Source organism: Arachis hypogaea, chromosome 11 (genome assembly GCF_003086295.3).
Source record: "Arachis hypogaea cultivar Tifrunner chromosome 11, arahy.Tifrunner.gnm2.J5K5, whole genome shotgun sequence".
Classification (NCBI taxonomy): domain Eukaryota; kingdom Viridiplantae; phylum Streptophyta; class Magnoliopsida; order Fabales; family Fabaceae; genus Arachis; species Arachis hypogaea.
In genome coordinates this window covers 2683520-2699866 of record NC_092046.1, presented here as the reverse complement: position 1 = coordinate 2699866, position 16347 = coordinate 2683520, and the positions used below count along the sequence as shown (strand labels likewise).

General features: G+C 33.8%; 1 protein-coding gene and 1 long non-coding RNA gene across 2 annotated transcripts; both read right to left on the bottom strand.

Annotated features, from left to right (window-relative positions):
• Positions 1-2292: 2292 nt before the first annotated feature.
• On the bottom strand, positions 2293-4639 carry LOC140176460 (uncharacterized). Its single transcript, XR_011868018.1, has 4 exons — positions 4460-4639; positions 4314-4368; positions 4097-4225; positions 2293-2614 (listed from the first exon to the last, which is right to left on the bottom strand). It is a non-coding gene; the product is annotated as an uncharacterized lncRNA (long non-coding RNA).
• Positions 4640-7291: 2652 nt separating this feature from the next.
• Positions 7292-15305, bottom strand: LOC112719873 (uncharacterized). The gene is made up of 19 exons (XM_025770597.2): positions 15239-15305; positions 14986-15059; positions 14331-14353; positions 14025-14209; positions 13298-13414; positions 13113-13158; positions 12790-12869; positions 12514-12615; positions 12036-12087; positions 11169-11262; positions 10372-10564; positions 9919-10084; positions 9799-9836; positions 9249-9318; positions 9091-9168; positions 8973-8998; positions 7985-8855; positions 7809-7858; positions 7292-7667 (listed from the first exon to the last, which is right to left on the bottom strand). The coding sequence occupies exons 2-19, from the start codon at positions 15025-15027 to the stop codon at positions 7447-7449; spliced, it is 2454 nt and encodes an 817-aa protein (XP_025626382.1). The 5' UTR covers positions 15028-15059; positions 15239-15305; the 3' UTR covers positions 7292-7446.
• Positions 15306-16347: the final 1042 nt, after the last annotated feature.

The window sequence follows — 16347 nt, the reverse complement described above, 5'->3', positions numbered from 1 at the left end:
TCCACCTCCTCTGACGCATATTCAACTCTTTCTGCTAAAAAAGATACTTCAAACTCTTATGGTCTGAGAAAACATGAAACTTAACGCCATAGAGGTAGTGCCTCCAAATCTTTAAAGCAAACACAACAGCAACAAGTTCTAAATCATGTGTCGGGTAGTTCATCTCATGCGGCCTTAACTGCCGTGAGGCGTATGCTACAACATTCTGGTGCTGCATCAAAACACACCCCAACCCTTTCAGAGATGCATTACAATACACTTCAAACGATTCACTTGGTTCAGGTAATACCAATACAGGTGCAGTAGTCAACCTGTGCTTCAATGCCTGGAAACTCTCTTCACATTCCGGAGTCCAGATAAAAGGTGTATCCTTCCTAGTCAACTTAGTTAAAGGTAAGGCGAGCTGTGAAAATCCCTTAATGAATCTGCGATAATACCCTGCCAAACCTAAGAAACTCCTGATCTCTGTCACTGAAGTTGGTCGCTCCCAATTCATCACTGCTTCCACCTTAGCAGGATCCACAACTATCCCCTGCTTACTCACCACGTGGCCGAGAAACTTCACTTCACTCTTCCAGAACTCACATTTAGATAACTTAGCATATAACTTCCTATCTCTCAGAATTTGAAGCACAATCCGCAAGTGATCAGCATGTTCCTTTTCAGTCTTAGAATAAACAAGAATGTCATCAATGAAGACAATAACAAACTTGTCCAGATACGGTCGAAAAATCCTGTTCATATAATCCATAAATACTGCCGGGGCATTAGTTAACCCGAAAGACATCACTGTATACTCATAATGACCATAACGGGTTCTGAAAGCAGTTTTCAGAATATCCTCGTCTCTAACCCTTATCTGATGATATCCGGATCGCAGGTCAATCTTAGAAAACACACTGGCACCCTGTAGCTGATCCATTAGATCATCGATTCTAGGCAACGGATATTTATTCTTCACAGTGATCTTATTCAATTGCCGATAATCGACACACAGCCGCATACTCCCATCCTTCTTCTTTACCAGTAACACTGGCGCTCCCCACGAAGAAACACTTGGTCGGATAAAATGCTTACCCAACAGATCTTCCAGCTGAGCTTTCAGTTCAGCCATTTCTAAAGGCGACATCCTATAAGGAGTAATTGAAATTGGACCGGATCCAGGTACCAACTCAATTGCAAATTCAACCTCTCGGTTAGGTGGGAATTCATTAATATCATCCGGAAACACATCTGGAAATTCACATACAACCGGAATTTGCTCTAAACTCTGATCATCACCTGATACTCCCGCAGTTAATAACATAATACCCTGACATTCAGTTCCAGAACAGATTACTATCATAGAATTCAAATAGTAACTATTCACCACAACTGGTGCTTCTGACCCTTCCGGCATAAACTGTACTGACTTTTCAGAACAATCAAGTAAAACATGATTCTTGGATAACCAATCTCCCGAGTATCACAGCGTCACCTTCCTGCAGGATACATCGTGTCCCCTGTCACCAATACTGAGCCTCACCTTGCAGTTGATAAGTTCCAAATTCAACCCATTGCTCCTCAGGGACCTGTTGGGCCTGCAACAACCGTTCCATAGCTTGAATCTAATTATCTGCGTCAGTGGGATTTGAGGTTCTCCTGAAAGTCGGAGGGTGAACTTTCAGAAATATAGCAAGTGTCATAGGACCATCCTCATCATTATTATTCCCGTAATTACCCTGATTTATCATATTATCCAGTGCCTCGGGTATTACCTGCATAGCTACAACCATTTTTCCCAGAGTAGCCATAAAGTCTACTGGATCATTCCCTACCGGGCTAGGAGTAACGATGCCTATCCTACCTCTACCTCGCCCGCGACCGCATCTGCGAGTCGACATCTGGTCCTTATACACACTAAACAAGTGATATTAAGTTGATCAGTCTTAATATCACAGGTCTAATGCTTTAAGTTTCAAATGCATGCTCACAAACGTTTATGCCATATATATCAATCAGATATCCTAATAGCACATAAACACATATACAGAGAATGCACAGAAGTACAATCAGTCCGTCTTTCAGGCTCTATAGGAACGAACTGCTCTGATACCATAATGTAACACCCTACCACACAAAGCTTTACGCTTAAGTCGTAAAACAGAGGTAATGTGGTATTACGACCTCTAAAATAAAATAAGTACATATAATAGCAGAAGAGTTATAATATGCTAGGAGCCTTGAAGGATAGGGAAAATAAAAATCGCGAGATAAAAGCGCAACGCTCAAGGAACGAGTTAACTTGCATGCTAAGAAAACTGTAACTGTCAAACATAAGATAACAGAAGTAGGAATAGAGTGCCAAAGATACAAAATATCAAGCTCCTAACTCAGCCTGCGAAGTCAAGACTGGCCGGAGAATATTTACACATATATATACCTACATATCCAAAACCCAAAAGTACATATACACAATCCTGCCTCTCCATAAACCTCTAAGAGGATCAAAAAGAATAAGTCATGCGGAGAGAAAACTAAGTACATATATATACATCATAGCATAACAAAATATCCCAGTAACCACTCCGCTTCAAGAGTCCAGACGCCTAACGAGATGCCTCTCGACCTGCATCTGAAAATTAACAACATAGTATGGAATGAGAACCGGAGGTTCTCAGTATGGTAAAGGTGCCACACACATAATATATAAGGTCCTGGGAATGCTAGAGGCAATCCTAGAACGCCGACACTCAGATTGTAGAGCTTAAAGTATTAAACAGAAGCCATAAAAGGTGGTTTCCTAGAAATATTTAATCCTAACTTAACTTAACCTTAAATCTAAGTCCTATACTGCCATTCCTCCATACCTCCAATTCCATCATGCATTTTCACAGACAAATAAACAGATAAAGGCAAACACAAGAAAGTTACAACTACTGCAGGTAACAAATACACATTTAGCATGGCAAATACAGATAGGCACACCCAATTAGAGCACAAGCAAGTAATTCAAGTAATATGCATATGATGCATGCCTGTCCTATGGCTGATGAGGCTCATCTGTCGGTTATCCAGCCAACCCGACAAGTCTGAATTGTCCTTAGACTGTCCCCCGACGTGCATCCCCAAGAGTCTATGCATAGATTTTTCTCAAATAATCAATATTGCTCAATGGGGGTAACATTCCCGGGAATTTATATAGTGCCCGGTCACACTTACGTCGTAGGGTCAACAGAGTATCGAGTTTTCAACCTGGTACACGTGGTGGCAAGCCACGGCACTTAATCTAGGGAATCTCGTATCTCAGATTATTCAAATTCATAAGCCATATAAATAATTCAATTATAATTCATCAACATCCACATCATTCCCAATTGCATCTCATTCATCATCATACATTAAACATATTCAATCCTTATCCTTCATTATATCACCTCCCATTCCATCCATCAATAGTTTCAATTCAAAACATAATTCATTCTTTTCTAAGAATCAAACTTCAAACTTAAAACATACTCACTATCTTAATAACTCAAAATCAAACCATATAACCTTTAAATCTAAATCTCTTTTAAATAATCATCTAAATAAAATCTCTAATTTTTTATAAAATTTCGGCAGCATCTCCTCTAAAACTCGGACTTTGCCACCCTTTTCGGGTCCAAACCTGCTTTCTTTTCAATTCAACATACCCTTCCTCATCATCATAACAATCACCACAATAAATCTACTTCAAATCAACAATTAAACTCATACAATATTCAAATCCAACAACCAAAATTCAACTAAGGATCATAGTTCACAAATCCTAGGCTTTTAACACAAAATACCTCATTATCACAACAACCTCCACAATAGTTATACCTCAAATCAATAATTCACCAAATCATTAGTTAATCAACAATAACATTCAACCATAATTCTCTCCAAATTAACATAACAACATTCACCATCCAAAATTAAAAACTAATTATCCAATAAACTTCAACCAAATATATTCATCGATAAATTACTAAACATTAAACATACACCTGCATTCCAACTTATCCAATGGTCATCTAGCCTAAGTTTTCACAGAACATTATATATTAAATGCAAGAAACCTAAACCATACCTTAGCCGATTTCCACGTAACGACCAAAGCTATTTATTCAAAACCAAAACAGCCCCTCAAAACTCAACTAATCCACTTCCTCCAAGTTCCAGTATTCACAATTTCAAGCTCCAATTATTTATTTTCAACCTAATACACATTCATAATACATATATACCCAATTTAATACTCAAAGCTCAAATTTAATGAAATTAAAATAGAATTATCATATCCTCACCTTACCCAAGCTTCACATAAGCAAGAGTGAACGTTTCTCTCAAGCTAATTGGATCCTAAAACATCAGAAATCAAAGAAATTCAATATTCCCACTTAAAATTCGAAAATTGGGGGAAGATGAAACTGAGAGTGAAATAGCAAGTTACCTATGAAATTGTTCCGGTAGAAATGTAGAGCTCGACGCGGTGAACGCGTGGCCGCAAACGGTGCGGCGATCGGAGCTCGAACGGAGAAGTTACGGCGTACGGAAGTTAACGTGAGGGTTTACGGGAATGTCTCGTTCTTCTTTTCCCTCTGAAGCTTTCAGCTTCGTTCACGTTGAAATGAGGGGGACAAAGGCTTGGGTTCACTTAAAAGGGCTGGTCCGGTTGGACCGATAGCCCGGTTCGGGTCCGGTTCAACCGGTTCGGTCCTTTCGGTCCATTCTTGGACCGTTTTCTTCAAAATTAGTGTCAAAATTCTCGTTTCGATGAGCTCTACCCTATTTTGATATAATATTTGCATTTCTAATCCTCCTTATTAAAAAAATAATTTATTAACTAATTATCTACTAATTTAACCGGGGTTTACAAGATGGACCCTTATAATAACAGTAACAGATAAGTCAGATATGATATTAGCTAGAATAATTAGAATTTGTTTGGATGTTATTAAGTTGTTAAAAAAATTTTAATAAAAAATATTTTTTTAGTATATTTAATAAAATTTTAGTAATAAAAATAAAAATACAAAAAAATTTTTAAAAATTATAATTTATATTTAAAAAAAAATTATTTAAAAAAATATTTTTATGTAATAAATAAATAAAAATATTTTATATTTAAATATAATTATTAGATAAAATGATATTTTTACATAAAATATTTAAATATACATTTTTTTTAAATTATTTTTAAAAAAACTACTTGAAATTTTTTTTTATAAAAACTCACCCAAACAAATATTTAGTACATTATACTTCATATAGAAAGTCTTAAATTTAAATTTTAACAATAACAAAAAGATGCTTTTTCTATATATATATATATATATATATATATATATATATATATATATATTAAAATTACTCATTATATATTTATATATAAATATTTATTTTTAATATATATTTTATATTTTAATATATATTTTATATTGATAGCTGATTTTGATGGATATATGTAATATGGTTGATTTATATATATAATGAAAAAAATTTAAAAACAATTATGTATTAAACATTTAAATCTGTCGCAACCCTCAAAGCCTGCCGTAGATGTGAGTAAATATAAGATTTCATGTCTATATCTACGCATATCACGGCATGATAAAAATGAAAGAGATAACTACGACTGAAAAGTTGTAGTACAATATCCATTTTTATCTTCAAAATTATCGTTTATCGTTTTCCCTTTTCTTTTCTTTTTAAATTCTAGTGTCAGATGGGGGCAATAATGAAGCATTACCTGAAATAATAATTGGAGTTCCACTTTCTGAATTCTCGAAGAAATTAAATGTTTGGGAAGAGGATAAATAAAGTGACACTAACCCTTAATATTAACTGATTTACTACTTTATTTGGTCTGTTTGAACTAAAAAAGAATAAGGAAAAAGTGAAAATTTCATGTTAAGGGATTTTACTACAAAATGACAACATTTTTTTCCCATGTACATGATAACACATGAACAAAATTGCATAACTATTCAAGATGTGCTCAAAGTGCTCATTTTTGTTTTTTGTTTTGATAGTTAGTATTTTCTTTAAATTTTGTTCACAATTAATATAAAATCATTTTATACGTTTTTTTGTTTTTAAATTATAGTGTTAATATCTTAAAAAAATTATCTAACCACACATTGTCTTATTTCCTATTTACCAACGTTTAGGGAGAGCTATGTTGTAGGTTTAAGAGAGCGTAATAGAGTTTAAAGAAGTAGAGGATTTTTTTTCACTATATTATTTAGATAAAATTGTTTCTAATCATTTTATCGCAAATCTCTCAAATTGGGAGATAAAAAAAAAGTTTTGATAAAACTAGATAGAATTTATTCTATAATAAACTATTCTATCCTATCATAATTTTATCGGTCTAAGTAATGAAAGTTCTTTAAAATGCTTTTGATTCCATTTTACTCTACCGTATACCACTCATTAGAGCCAAGGGAGAACATCGTATGAGCATTTAGGGTATGTATTAACTTAAGGTTAATATTATAATGTCTATTATTTAATATCTATTTTTGTCTAATTTATTTTCTATAATAAATTTTAAATATTTAAAAAATTATTTTTATATTTTTTAAATTAAATATTAATTTTTAACATTTTTTAATAAATTAAACACTCTTTTAAACACCTTACATATTAAATATTACGGAAATGTTAGAGGCGTAGAATTTTTTACATTATTAACATAAACGAGCTAGCCTTCAAACTTAAACAGTTGCCGCAACTATTATGTTGACATTGGCAACGGAAGATTTATTGTCGAGTGTCGACAAATAATATGAACGTGACATTCTCTTACTTTCTGACAATATTCTCCTTAGAGCACTCTCTATGCAAAAGTCCAATCATGCATCTACATAAGTAATTTGGTCTTCGGATTCCATCTCATTGTATATGCTGGATCATATTCTTATCTATCTAGTCTCCGAAATCCTGATAATTGCCATATTATGCCTAAATTTATGAGTATCAGAAACAGAAAGGACAAGAGTGAGTAAAATTTAGATAAGATTTTCTTAGATATTACAGTTATAAAAAGAAAATTTTCAGTTACATTTCTAAGTTAATAGATAGACATAGTAAGATAACTGATAATTGCTGTCAAATGCTTTCATTGCATTCACGTAAGATACTAAGAAATCCCTAACATACATGTAAATGTCATAAGTCTTCCATATACTCTTTCTATAAATAGTTTTAACTTTTTTAACCAATTATATGGGTGAAATTCCATTTATTTACACGTAATGCCTCGTGCCCAAATAGCACCTGGAGAAATGCTGTACCGAAATTGTACTATTTCAAATTGAGACGTGAACGAGTAAAATTTCAAAACTTAACCAAGCAAAGTCTCTGTTTAAAGTTTAAACAACCACTTGTTTAAAAACAAAACAAATGTTTACTGTTATTTTTTATTTATTTATTCTAAATCCGATGAAAAATTGCATCACTGCCAGGTCCAAGGAAGGGATTATTCCTTCCTGGTGTTGTACTTGTGCATGCCTCCTTCCATACCTTCTGAACACAAAGAAGCTGAAAGACGTAGGTTTCAATCATTACCTGACCTGACAAGCTAGTGTGTTCATTACTATGTTTTCCACTCACCGTCGTGTTTCTTCCTCCTTCGTGCCCCCAGTTTTTAATTTCTGCATAAGCAAGCGGAGCAAAGTATATTGTTTATGTCCAATCCGCAGCACAAGGACGAATGAATTAACTTGCATTTCCAACACAAATAAGGAGAAATAGTGAAAGAAAATGTGGACGGATAAATCCCCAGAACTGCATACCTTCCTCTGTAGTTTCATATTTCAGAGGATTTTCAGCATCACAATTGCTCCTGGTGAAAATTCAGTTTTCTTAGTAAATATCTCATGTAATAACATAAGTATAAGCCAGAGTATTGGCCTAAGTCATAGCCATTGTGTCAAGAGAAATGGAATATTGGAATAAAGAATAGACCTACTCTCTTTTTTCTACTTTGTTTTCATGTTTGTTAGCTTTCTTCATTGATGATGATATCTCTTCCACATGGTTAGGAGAGTCATCTGTCTTTTCAAGAGACTCTGTTGTCTTTGGATTTGTGTCCTCTGTGCCTTGACCCTCTTGCTTATGATTATTGGAATTTGAAGCATCTCTTTCCATTTTCTTGTCCGAGGACAATTCATTATCTCCCATGAAAATATCTTCTCCTTGCTCAAATGTATTGCATCTGTGCTTTTGCAGTCTCACTTTTCTCTCACCTTTGCTAGCACTTCCCTGTGCTGATGTATCACTTGATGAAGTCTCCCGGTGAAAACCAGCAGCATCTTGAGGCTTTTCTTTGAACTGAAAATCTGGAGATAAACCTGAGCTCATTGGCCATGACCCGGCATCTGGGAATGCCTTTGAACAAGGAAATGCAAACTTGTGGGAGGTAAAACTGCGCGGAGGTGAATCTGCCAGTGCAGCCCTCTTAAATCCCCCAGAGGAAGCACTTACCTTGTTCTGTAATTCTGGGTTTGTAAAGATGTTGAAAGGGTCTTCGGTTTTATTCTTGGCGCCAAAGACGGGAAAATTTTCCTCTAGATCTTGACAGAATGAAGTGGCACCAGAACTTCTATCAACTGATACACATCTTTCCTCAAATTGCCAGATGTTATGTGCACTCAACTCTTCCTGGAGAATAGAGGTTGAGTAATGAGATGATTTTCGCTTTGATGGATTTGACATGCTGCTACGTTTTTCTTCCTTAGTGCTGCACTTATTTCTAGTGCTTGCAAAAGCATCTATACGGTTTCTTCTGTTGTCTTCTGTCCGTAACCTTGATGATGAATGCTTGATGGCCTCACCCATCACTGACATAAAATACATACATTCCAATTAAGATTGCTATGAATACTATTAATCATGTACAAATCTGATAAGTGTCACACTCATTGTGTGAGAGAAGAGAAAGATATAAGATATATTACCAGCAGTGGATGAGCATGACTCATCGCTGAAGGAAAGTACAAAAGAAATAGTCAAAAAACCGAAGTTACTATAAAGAAACAGATAAAGTCCTTAAATCCTGGATAATTCTGAATTTACCTCTGCAAGCTGGAATTATCCCTTATGTCTTCTGGAACTAAATTTTCAGCATTGAAGCCCACATCTAATCTAGGACATCTTCAACCACACAACAAGCACATCAGAATGCCACAGCAAAGCATCAGAGTACTACTGTACTAGTGCTCATCAGCTCATACCTTGCCCCACGAGGCATGTAGAAGTCAAAATCATTCTCTAATTGGCCGTTGAAAAGCAAAGTCGGTCGCTCTGACAAAAAAGAAGAGCACAAGGTACACAATAGCATGGAATGATGGATAGAACATCACTTATGTCAAAGCAATTAGGACTCAGAAATCAATGATGGCATACATGTTACATGTTCATTATGTTAGATCTATGATGAGTGAAGCACATTGAGTATCAATCTAGTAGATAAAATTATAACTTCCTATGAGAAGATAAATTACTAACGTTCATTCAGTAGAACCACTGATAAGATAATCTAGCAATTGTTTAATCTGGATATTGTACTTCTTAGCATTCATTAAAGCAATGCTCAACCCATACTCACATTCATATACTATGTTTACTCATGGAATTTCAAATAATGCTTCTCGGAACTAACTAAAGCAGGTGGAGGTTAAATAAAGTTATTAAATCTTAAGTCTCATGGTGCTTTAAGGATACTATCTAAATTGAGAAAAAGAAATAAGTTCTTCACGGCTGGTCTAAGGAATCAAGCATTACCGCTTGTGTTGATTTCTTTCATTGCTGTTGCTGAGGACCTACATAGCAAGAAATAACAATCATCTAAGTCCAAACTATCAATAGAGGACGTGGGAAGGTATGCTCAAACACAAGAAATACCATGGCTTTGGTGGTAGGTCCTCATCAAAAGCATAACTTCCCACTTTGCAGGACCTTCCATGCACTACTTCAGGGGACCTAGAACCACTTTCAAAAGTCCGATTCCATAAGGTATCATCAAAGCCTTCTTTGTTGTCAAATTGCTTTTCAAGGAAGCCAGAACCAACTACATTACACAAAAGGCAGAGGCCGGAGGGTAAAACAATGATCTTACATGTTATTTATAGCACTAAATTATGTGACCATGAGCCAAGGTCAGTTCTTATCTCTAATCAGATCAAGTAGAGTATATATACAGACATATTTAGATGACCCAGAAATAGTTACCGAACATACATTGAAAATAAACATGTAAAACAGCCGATGCTTTTTTTTTTTTGGGATTTCGTGTTAAACATAGGTGGTAAGCGGCTAAGCGCTGTACAATGTGTATATGAAATATGGAGAAATTACCATTCCATAGGCTTTCTTTACTATTTTCAGTCGTGTAGAAGAATTCTTCACTGACAGTAGAGCCCTTTTTGTTAGCATAATCATAATAATGCTTGCGGTCTCCAGCAACAGCCGAATCTAGCTTTACTTTGTTAAATGGGAAGTTCTGAGAATTGCTTATAGGGGAAACCTTGATATCTTCCATCATTGTATCCTACAGGTAAGGCATCACATTGCATAATCCCAACAGAGGCTAAAATATGATGTACATAATCAAAATCAATCACACACTACATACGGATATCCAACAAAATCAACCATCTCTGTTTAAAATTGAAAGATCCTTTGCTTCAAGAATCATGATTATTCTGCGATCAGTGCACCATATATAGCCAGGTAACTAATCACTATCACTCAACTTCCATTTATAGGCACAAATCTGACTTTTCTGATGCAAATTCATGCATGCTTCACAAATATTCATGAATTTCTACCAAAGAATATGAACTAACTTTGGACTCATCGTGTTTCATTAAATTGATCAAACAGCTTTTCAAAACAATCAGATAAATTATTTTACAGTATCCTTCCTGTCAAGAGTCATCGATTGTACTGTTAAATTTTTATCAAGCAGAAGTCAGAATAAATTATTTCAGATATAACAAACTCAATGATGAAGACATGTCCATTAAAGAAAAGTTGCAAGTCTTCAGTTGTCATTAATGACTGACATATACTCTATAGCTTCAGAAGATTCAGACAGGATTAGTCCAAAAAAAGAAAAAGTGCAAAAAAGGATGATTAGACATTTTCCTTACCACTTCAAGCTCAATGTCATCCAGCACATAATCGAGGTTTTTCATTTTTGATTTCCTTCCATTCTTCAGCAATGGAGAGTGGTGGCGCGGAATTCTAAATCACACAACCGGAAAAAATATTTGAAACACATAGATAGTGTTTTGTATATATAATTTTTAGCTCCATGAAACTAAATGAAAGTTCCAAGCATCAAGAGTAGTGTAACCTATCATGTAAAAGACACTAGCTAAAGGTAGGTTGCAAAGAGATATAACATCATTCTAGCATTTAAGAATGTAAAAGAAGGCTACTACTAAAAATATATAGCAATAATGCAATACTTAAATGCAGCAAATTGCAACTGGTATCATAACAAGTTTGAAAAAAGCACCGAGAAAACTATCCCTTTTCTCAAAAAGCACTAAAACCAGATATTAGAAGTTTTATTATACATGCAAATAAAAGTATAGAAATAAATATATTTTTGTAAAATTTTAAGAAAAATACTTCCATGAGCATCACCATGCATAATAAACATGCCTAGACGGAGGCAACAGGAATATATTTTTGTAAAATTTGTTCAAGAAAAGACTTCCCAAATAATCAAAATCTGCATTTTAATTAGCTACAGATTATGTATACTATGACAAATGCTACTGGCATGCTTGTTATGAGCTGTATGTGAGTGAAAAGACCAGTTGATATAGTGAAAGTGTGAATCGAAGCAAATTTCTACTTTGTAACAAAATCAGCTACTATCCAACCTAAAAGTCAAATCACTGACAATTGTTGCACTAATCACAAACTAGGAAGACCTAAATATAACAGGACAATTCAAGGAAGGAATGAACAACTGATCTATTATAAAAAATTATCAATTAAGTTACCTAGCTTGTTCTGGGGAATGAACTGGCGTCTCTGTCCCCACTTTACCCAAACCTAGAAGCATTCAATTTATTTTACATGAACAAAGTGTTGGATTAACAACTAAATAAACAATGATATTGATGGAATCATCAAAGAAACAACACCTTTAAGAAAATAGATAATGAGATATATGGAAAGATACATATATGAATGGTTCATGCAACAGATGAATTCGAGCAACATAAGACATAGCATACTAAGATATCTAGGACCTAAGAGGTAAACTATAAATTTAACCATGACAACCAATCCTTTAATTTCATTGTTATAAATTATCTTTGCAATTAAAGAGGCAAATTCAGCCTGTGCATCTGCTTTCCACCAACTTTAAAAAGGGACATATTCCATACAAGTTCTCAGTGAGCATGAAACAATAATCACATGTATCCTAGGAATTACATCAATTTGTAAAGGGAAGGAGATAAAAGTAATATATACCTTCAAGTGAAAAAGAAACATGATCTTCACAGGTTGGACACTTCTCCACAGTGGCAGTGGGCTCATCGCAACAAAGTAAATCGATAACAGATAATTCCGAGTCTTGGAACAAAGAAAAATCAATAGCTGAGAGGAGTAAAGTTTAGAAAATTGCTGGCTAACCAGATAACAATAAAAACTTAGTACCAGCGTTATGGCCTCAAATGTAAATTAATAGCATGGCAATAACCATTGTCCTGACGTGCATGGGTTGTATATATGTCTCAGGCTACTTACATTGATCATTTACTGTCTTTGATTGGCTGGCCTGTTGATTGACAGTAGGATTTTTTTGAGTGGGAAAACTTGTTAAAATCCTGTCAAGCGACAACAATATCATTAAGTTCGAGACTGTAGGCCTTCTGTGATAATTAGAAATAACACCACGCTAAGTGAAAGAAATTAGGTATTGAAGCTTAACCTAATAATAACCAAGCCTTCCGGCTTGATCAAATGCCCATTCTATCTATTCAATAGCTTTAAAAAACATGACTTAATTAGTAAACTAATAAAGAAAAAGGTTCAGTTACAATATCATGTAAAATTAAATATTTACTCACTTCTTTGGAGATGTTTCTATCTGGCGGCACAAATACGATCCTGCTTCTATAAAATTCATTATACATTACACATCTCAGTTTCACATTGCACGTTAAAAATAAAAAAAAAAAACGAAAAATACAAACAAATACACCTAAAACTTGACCGTTTATATACAGTGAGGTAAATGTATTAAACCACATACTTGCTTCTTCAAATCTGTAGGTATCTACATTAGTATCCATGTTTGCAAAAATAGTTGGTTGATTTGCTGAGATACTGTTGGGCAAGGTAGAAATATTGCTTTCTCCATCATCCCTCCCTTTTATTATTGTGCACAAAATGTGGGGAGAATCATCAATTTTAGTAAATCAGACATGAGCAAGAAAATGAGAAGAGAAGAAGCCTAAGCATTAGGTGAATAATTTTTCAAGGAATACACTAGTAAATATTTTCCCCATTCATGTTCATGTTCACCAGGAAGTATATCATAATGAGTTTGAGCCTAATGTGAAATGATTTACTCACCAAAAGTATCATACAAGCTTAATGTAGTAGAATTATTTCCATAAGTAAAAAACAATAAATGGGAAGGAAAGAAATGAGAATTCAACTATGAAATACTGGATCGTCAGTTATATGCTAGAAAATCTCACAACGAAGCTTTCTTCTCTTTCCCTAACAAATTAACAAATGATAGGTTCTATTAATACTTCGATACAAAGGGAGTCAACTACAAGTCTATACCTGCATTAGTTTCTAATGGTCCGGGCCTCACGAATAATTCAAACACAAGAAGATTATCAACTATTTAACCAAAATATATGCTACCAAAAGTAGAGGTTTTAAAGGTCACAAAAATCACTTTCAATAATGTACAGAAAAAGAAGCAATAAAATTGCAATTCCAAGAACAAACTATAAAATGCTTACCCTTAAGATGGGAAGAGTCGCATTTTTGTGTATTTGTTGACAAGTTAAGCAAATTAAGAATGTCTAGCGAACGATGTTGTTTGCGGTTCTGTGCAGTTATGCCTGTGCTGTTAGTACAGTTATCTAACCCAAGCATCTGCAGATTTTGTTGCTGACGCTTCTTTTGTTCAAAATATTGTTTTTGTCTGTAAAAAATAAAGAGTTAATTGCTATTCAAGTAAATAACCACCAAATTTTAGCAGAACCACATTCTCTCAAGACTCAACCAACCAAACTCCATCAGGATAGCTAACATCTATTTTTTACCTCTTCTGCGTTGACATTCTTGACTGAAAATTCCCATCTCAGCATAAGTGATCACATGCACCATATAGAACATTTAAATATCAGGGGTCAAAAGAAACAAAAAAGTCAGTTTCTATATTGAAATATCAGGCTCAGTGGAGTTATTAGCAATTCATGAAAAATCATATTTATGCATTGCTGCTGAAGGCAACTCTAGCTTTTTTGTTTTTCTCCTCCACTTCTTTTTCAAGAGAAAAACTTACTACTATATAACAGACTGCGTGACAGTTAAATTGATTAATTAGGTTTAGCTGCTCCCCTACAAAATTAATTATTCAATTGTGCAATTCAAAAATAGAATTAATGTATGATGTATATAAACTTAAGAAACACAATTAGCTATGGTTTGGTATCAGAAGGAATTCCTAGTTATCTTCATTACTACGAAAAGTTAAATAAATTTCCAGAGCGTTATCTTCTGAATCAGAATCAAGCATGCAAAAGAGATGCTTTTAGAGACTCAAAAGTCCATTAAATTTAGAATTCGAAGGTTTTAACCCTATCTTATGCGGATTGGAAGTTGAAACTATAAAGCAGTAAGCACCTAATAAGATCCTTCGTTTTTTTTTTTCTTTACGCGAAAACTGAAAACTGAATCCAAAATGGAACGACTCACAGTATTAACATTCTTCCTCGATCCTCCCATCCATTGCAACATCGTGAAGGACGAGATCAGAAAAAACCTAAAACCTGACACGAAACAATTGAAATAGTTGAGTTTTCAAAATCAGATTGGAAAATAAAGAATCGATAGGGAAAACGGAAGCCGGAATAGTCAGCAAGAGAAATTCAGAGAAGAAGCGGAATGCCACAGATAGATTTTGCGGTTACAGAAAAGAATGGAGAGGAGGAGGAAGAAGAAGAAGAACCTAAAATGGTGAATGGAAACGAAGTGAAGAGAAGACTGAAAGTGTGGAGCTCAAGTATGAAATAGAAACGCGGGAGCGGCAAGACTGAAGAGAAATTCGTATACGTGAAAATCATTAATTTTGCTTTGTTCCAATTATTTTCTGCCACGTGGAATTAACTCTATTTATTTTCATTAAATATTTTAAAGAATAAATAATGCTACATGATCAAGCATCTTAATAACCAAATTTAACCAACTTAATCTAATAACTTAAAAATTAATAACCATAAAGTTTAGTTGAAAAAAAATCCATAAAAAAATTTAATTAAATTTAGTTACAAAAATATCTTATTTCTTTAACATTTTTTTTTTAAATTTCCAAAACTAAATTAACGATGGTTAATTCTAAACAGAGTCAACTTCTAAACTTTTACAATCAGTCAATCCTCCACTTCTCCCTCCTTGCCAGGATTGTTTTTTTTAGTTAACTACTATTTTGGTTCTTCAAATATATATTTTTTTTATTTTTTTATACAAATAGCTCCTTAAAGTTTAAAATTAAGTTTTAAAGTTGTCATTTTTACTTAAATTTTAAAATTTTTGACCAAATTTATCCATAACAAAAAAATTTATAAAATAAAAAAAAATGAGAAGAGTGTTTCTACTTCTACAAAGAAAAAAAAGGAAAAAAAAGAAAAAGTTGTCTACAATTTATTTCTGCCTCCGTTTTTGTCTCCAAAAATTTAAAATCAAGTTAAACTTTAGGGATGATTTTAAAATCAAGTTAAATCTAAGAGATCATTTTGGGCTCAGGATTCGGTGGTCCAGGAACCTTTGGACCACTTAGTGGTCCAAGTAAAAAAACATGTTTTTTAAGATTTTTTAACAACTGTTACATAGTCCTTTAACTAATTTTAATTATAAATTGACCCTATATATTTTATATAATTATAAAAACGATTTTTTATTTTATAAATAATTAATTTATCATAAATTTATCATGTTCATTAACAATCAAATACAAAAACAACAACAATTAGATCATCCATGGATCCCAATTTTCTTAAAATATTACATTCGATCCGAGACGTTCTTGAGGAGTCATGAAATCGTGTTTCGCTGAAATCC

What these genes read in the sequence shown, in the direction of transcription:
- LOC112719873 (XM_025770597.2), bottom strand. Translation starts at nt 15,027, where the DNA reads ATGTTGCAATGGATGGGAGGATCGAGGAAGAATGTTAATACT. An exon ending in AGAATGTCAACGCAGAAGAG is followed by an intron (nt 14,210 to 14,330) that starts GTAAAAAATAGA and finishes TATTTTTTACAG; the next exon opens with ACAAAAACAATATTTTGAAC. An exon ending in CGACTCTTCCCATCTTAAGG is followed by an intron (nt 13,415 to 14,024) that starts GTAAGCATTTTA and finishes CAATAATAAAAG; the next exon opens with GGAGGGATGATGGAGAAAGC.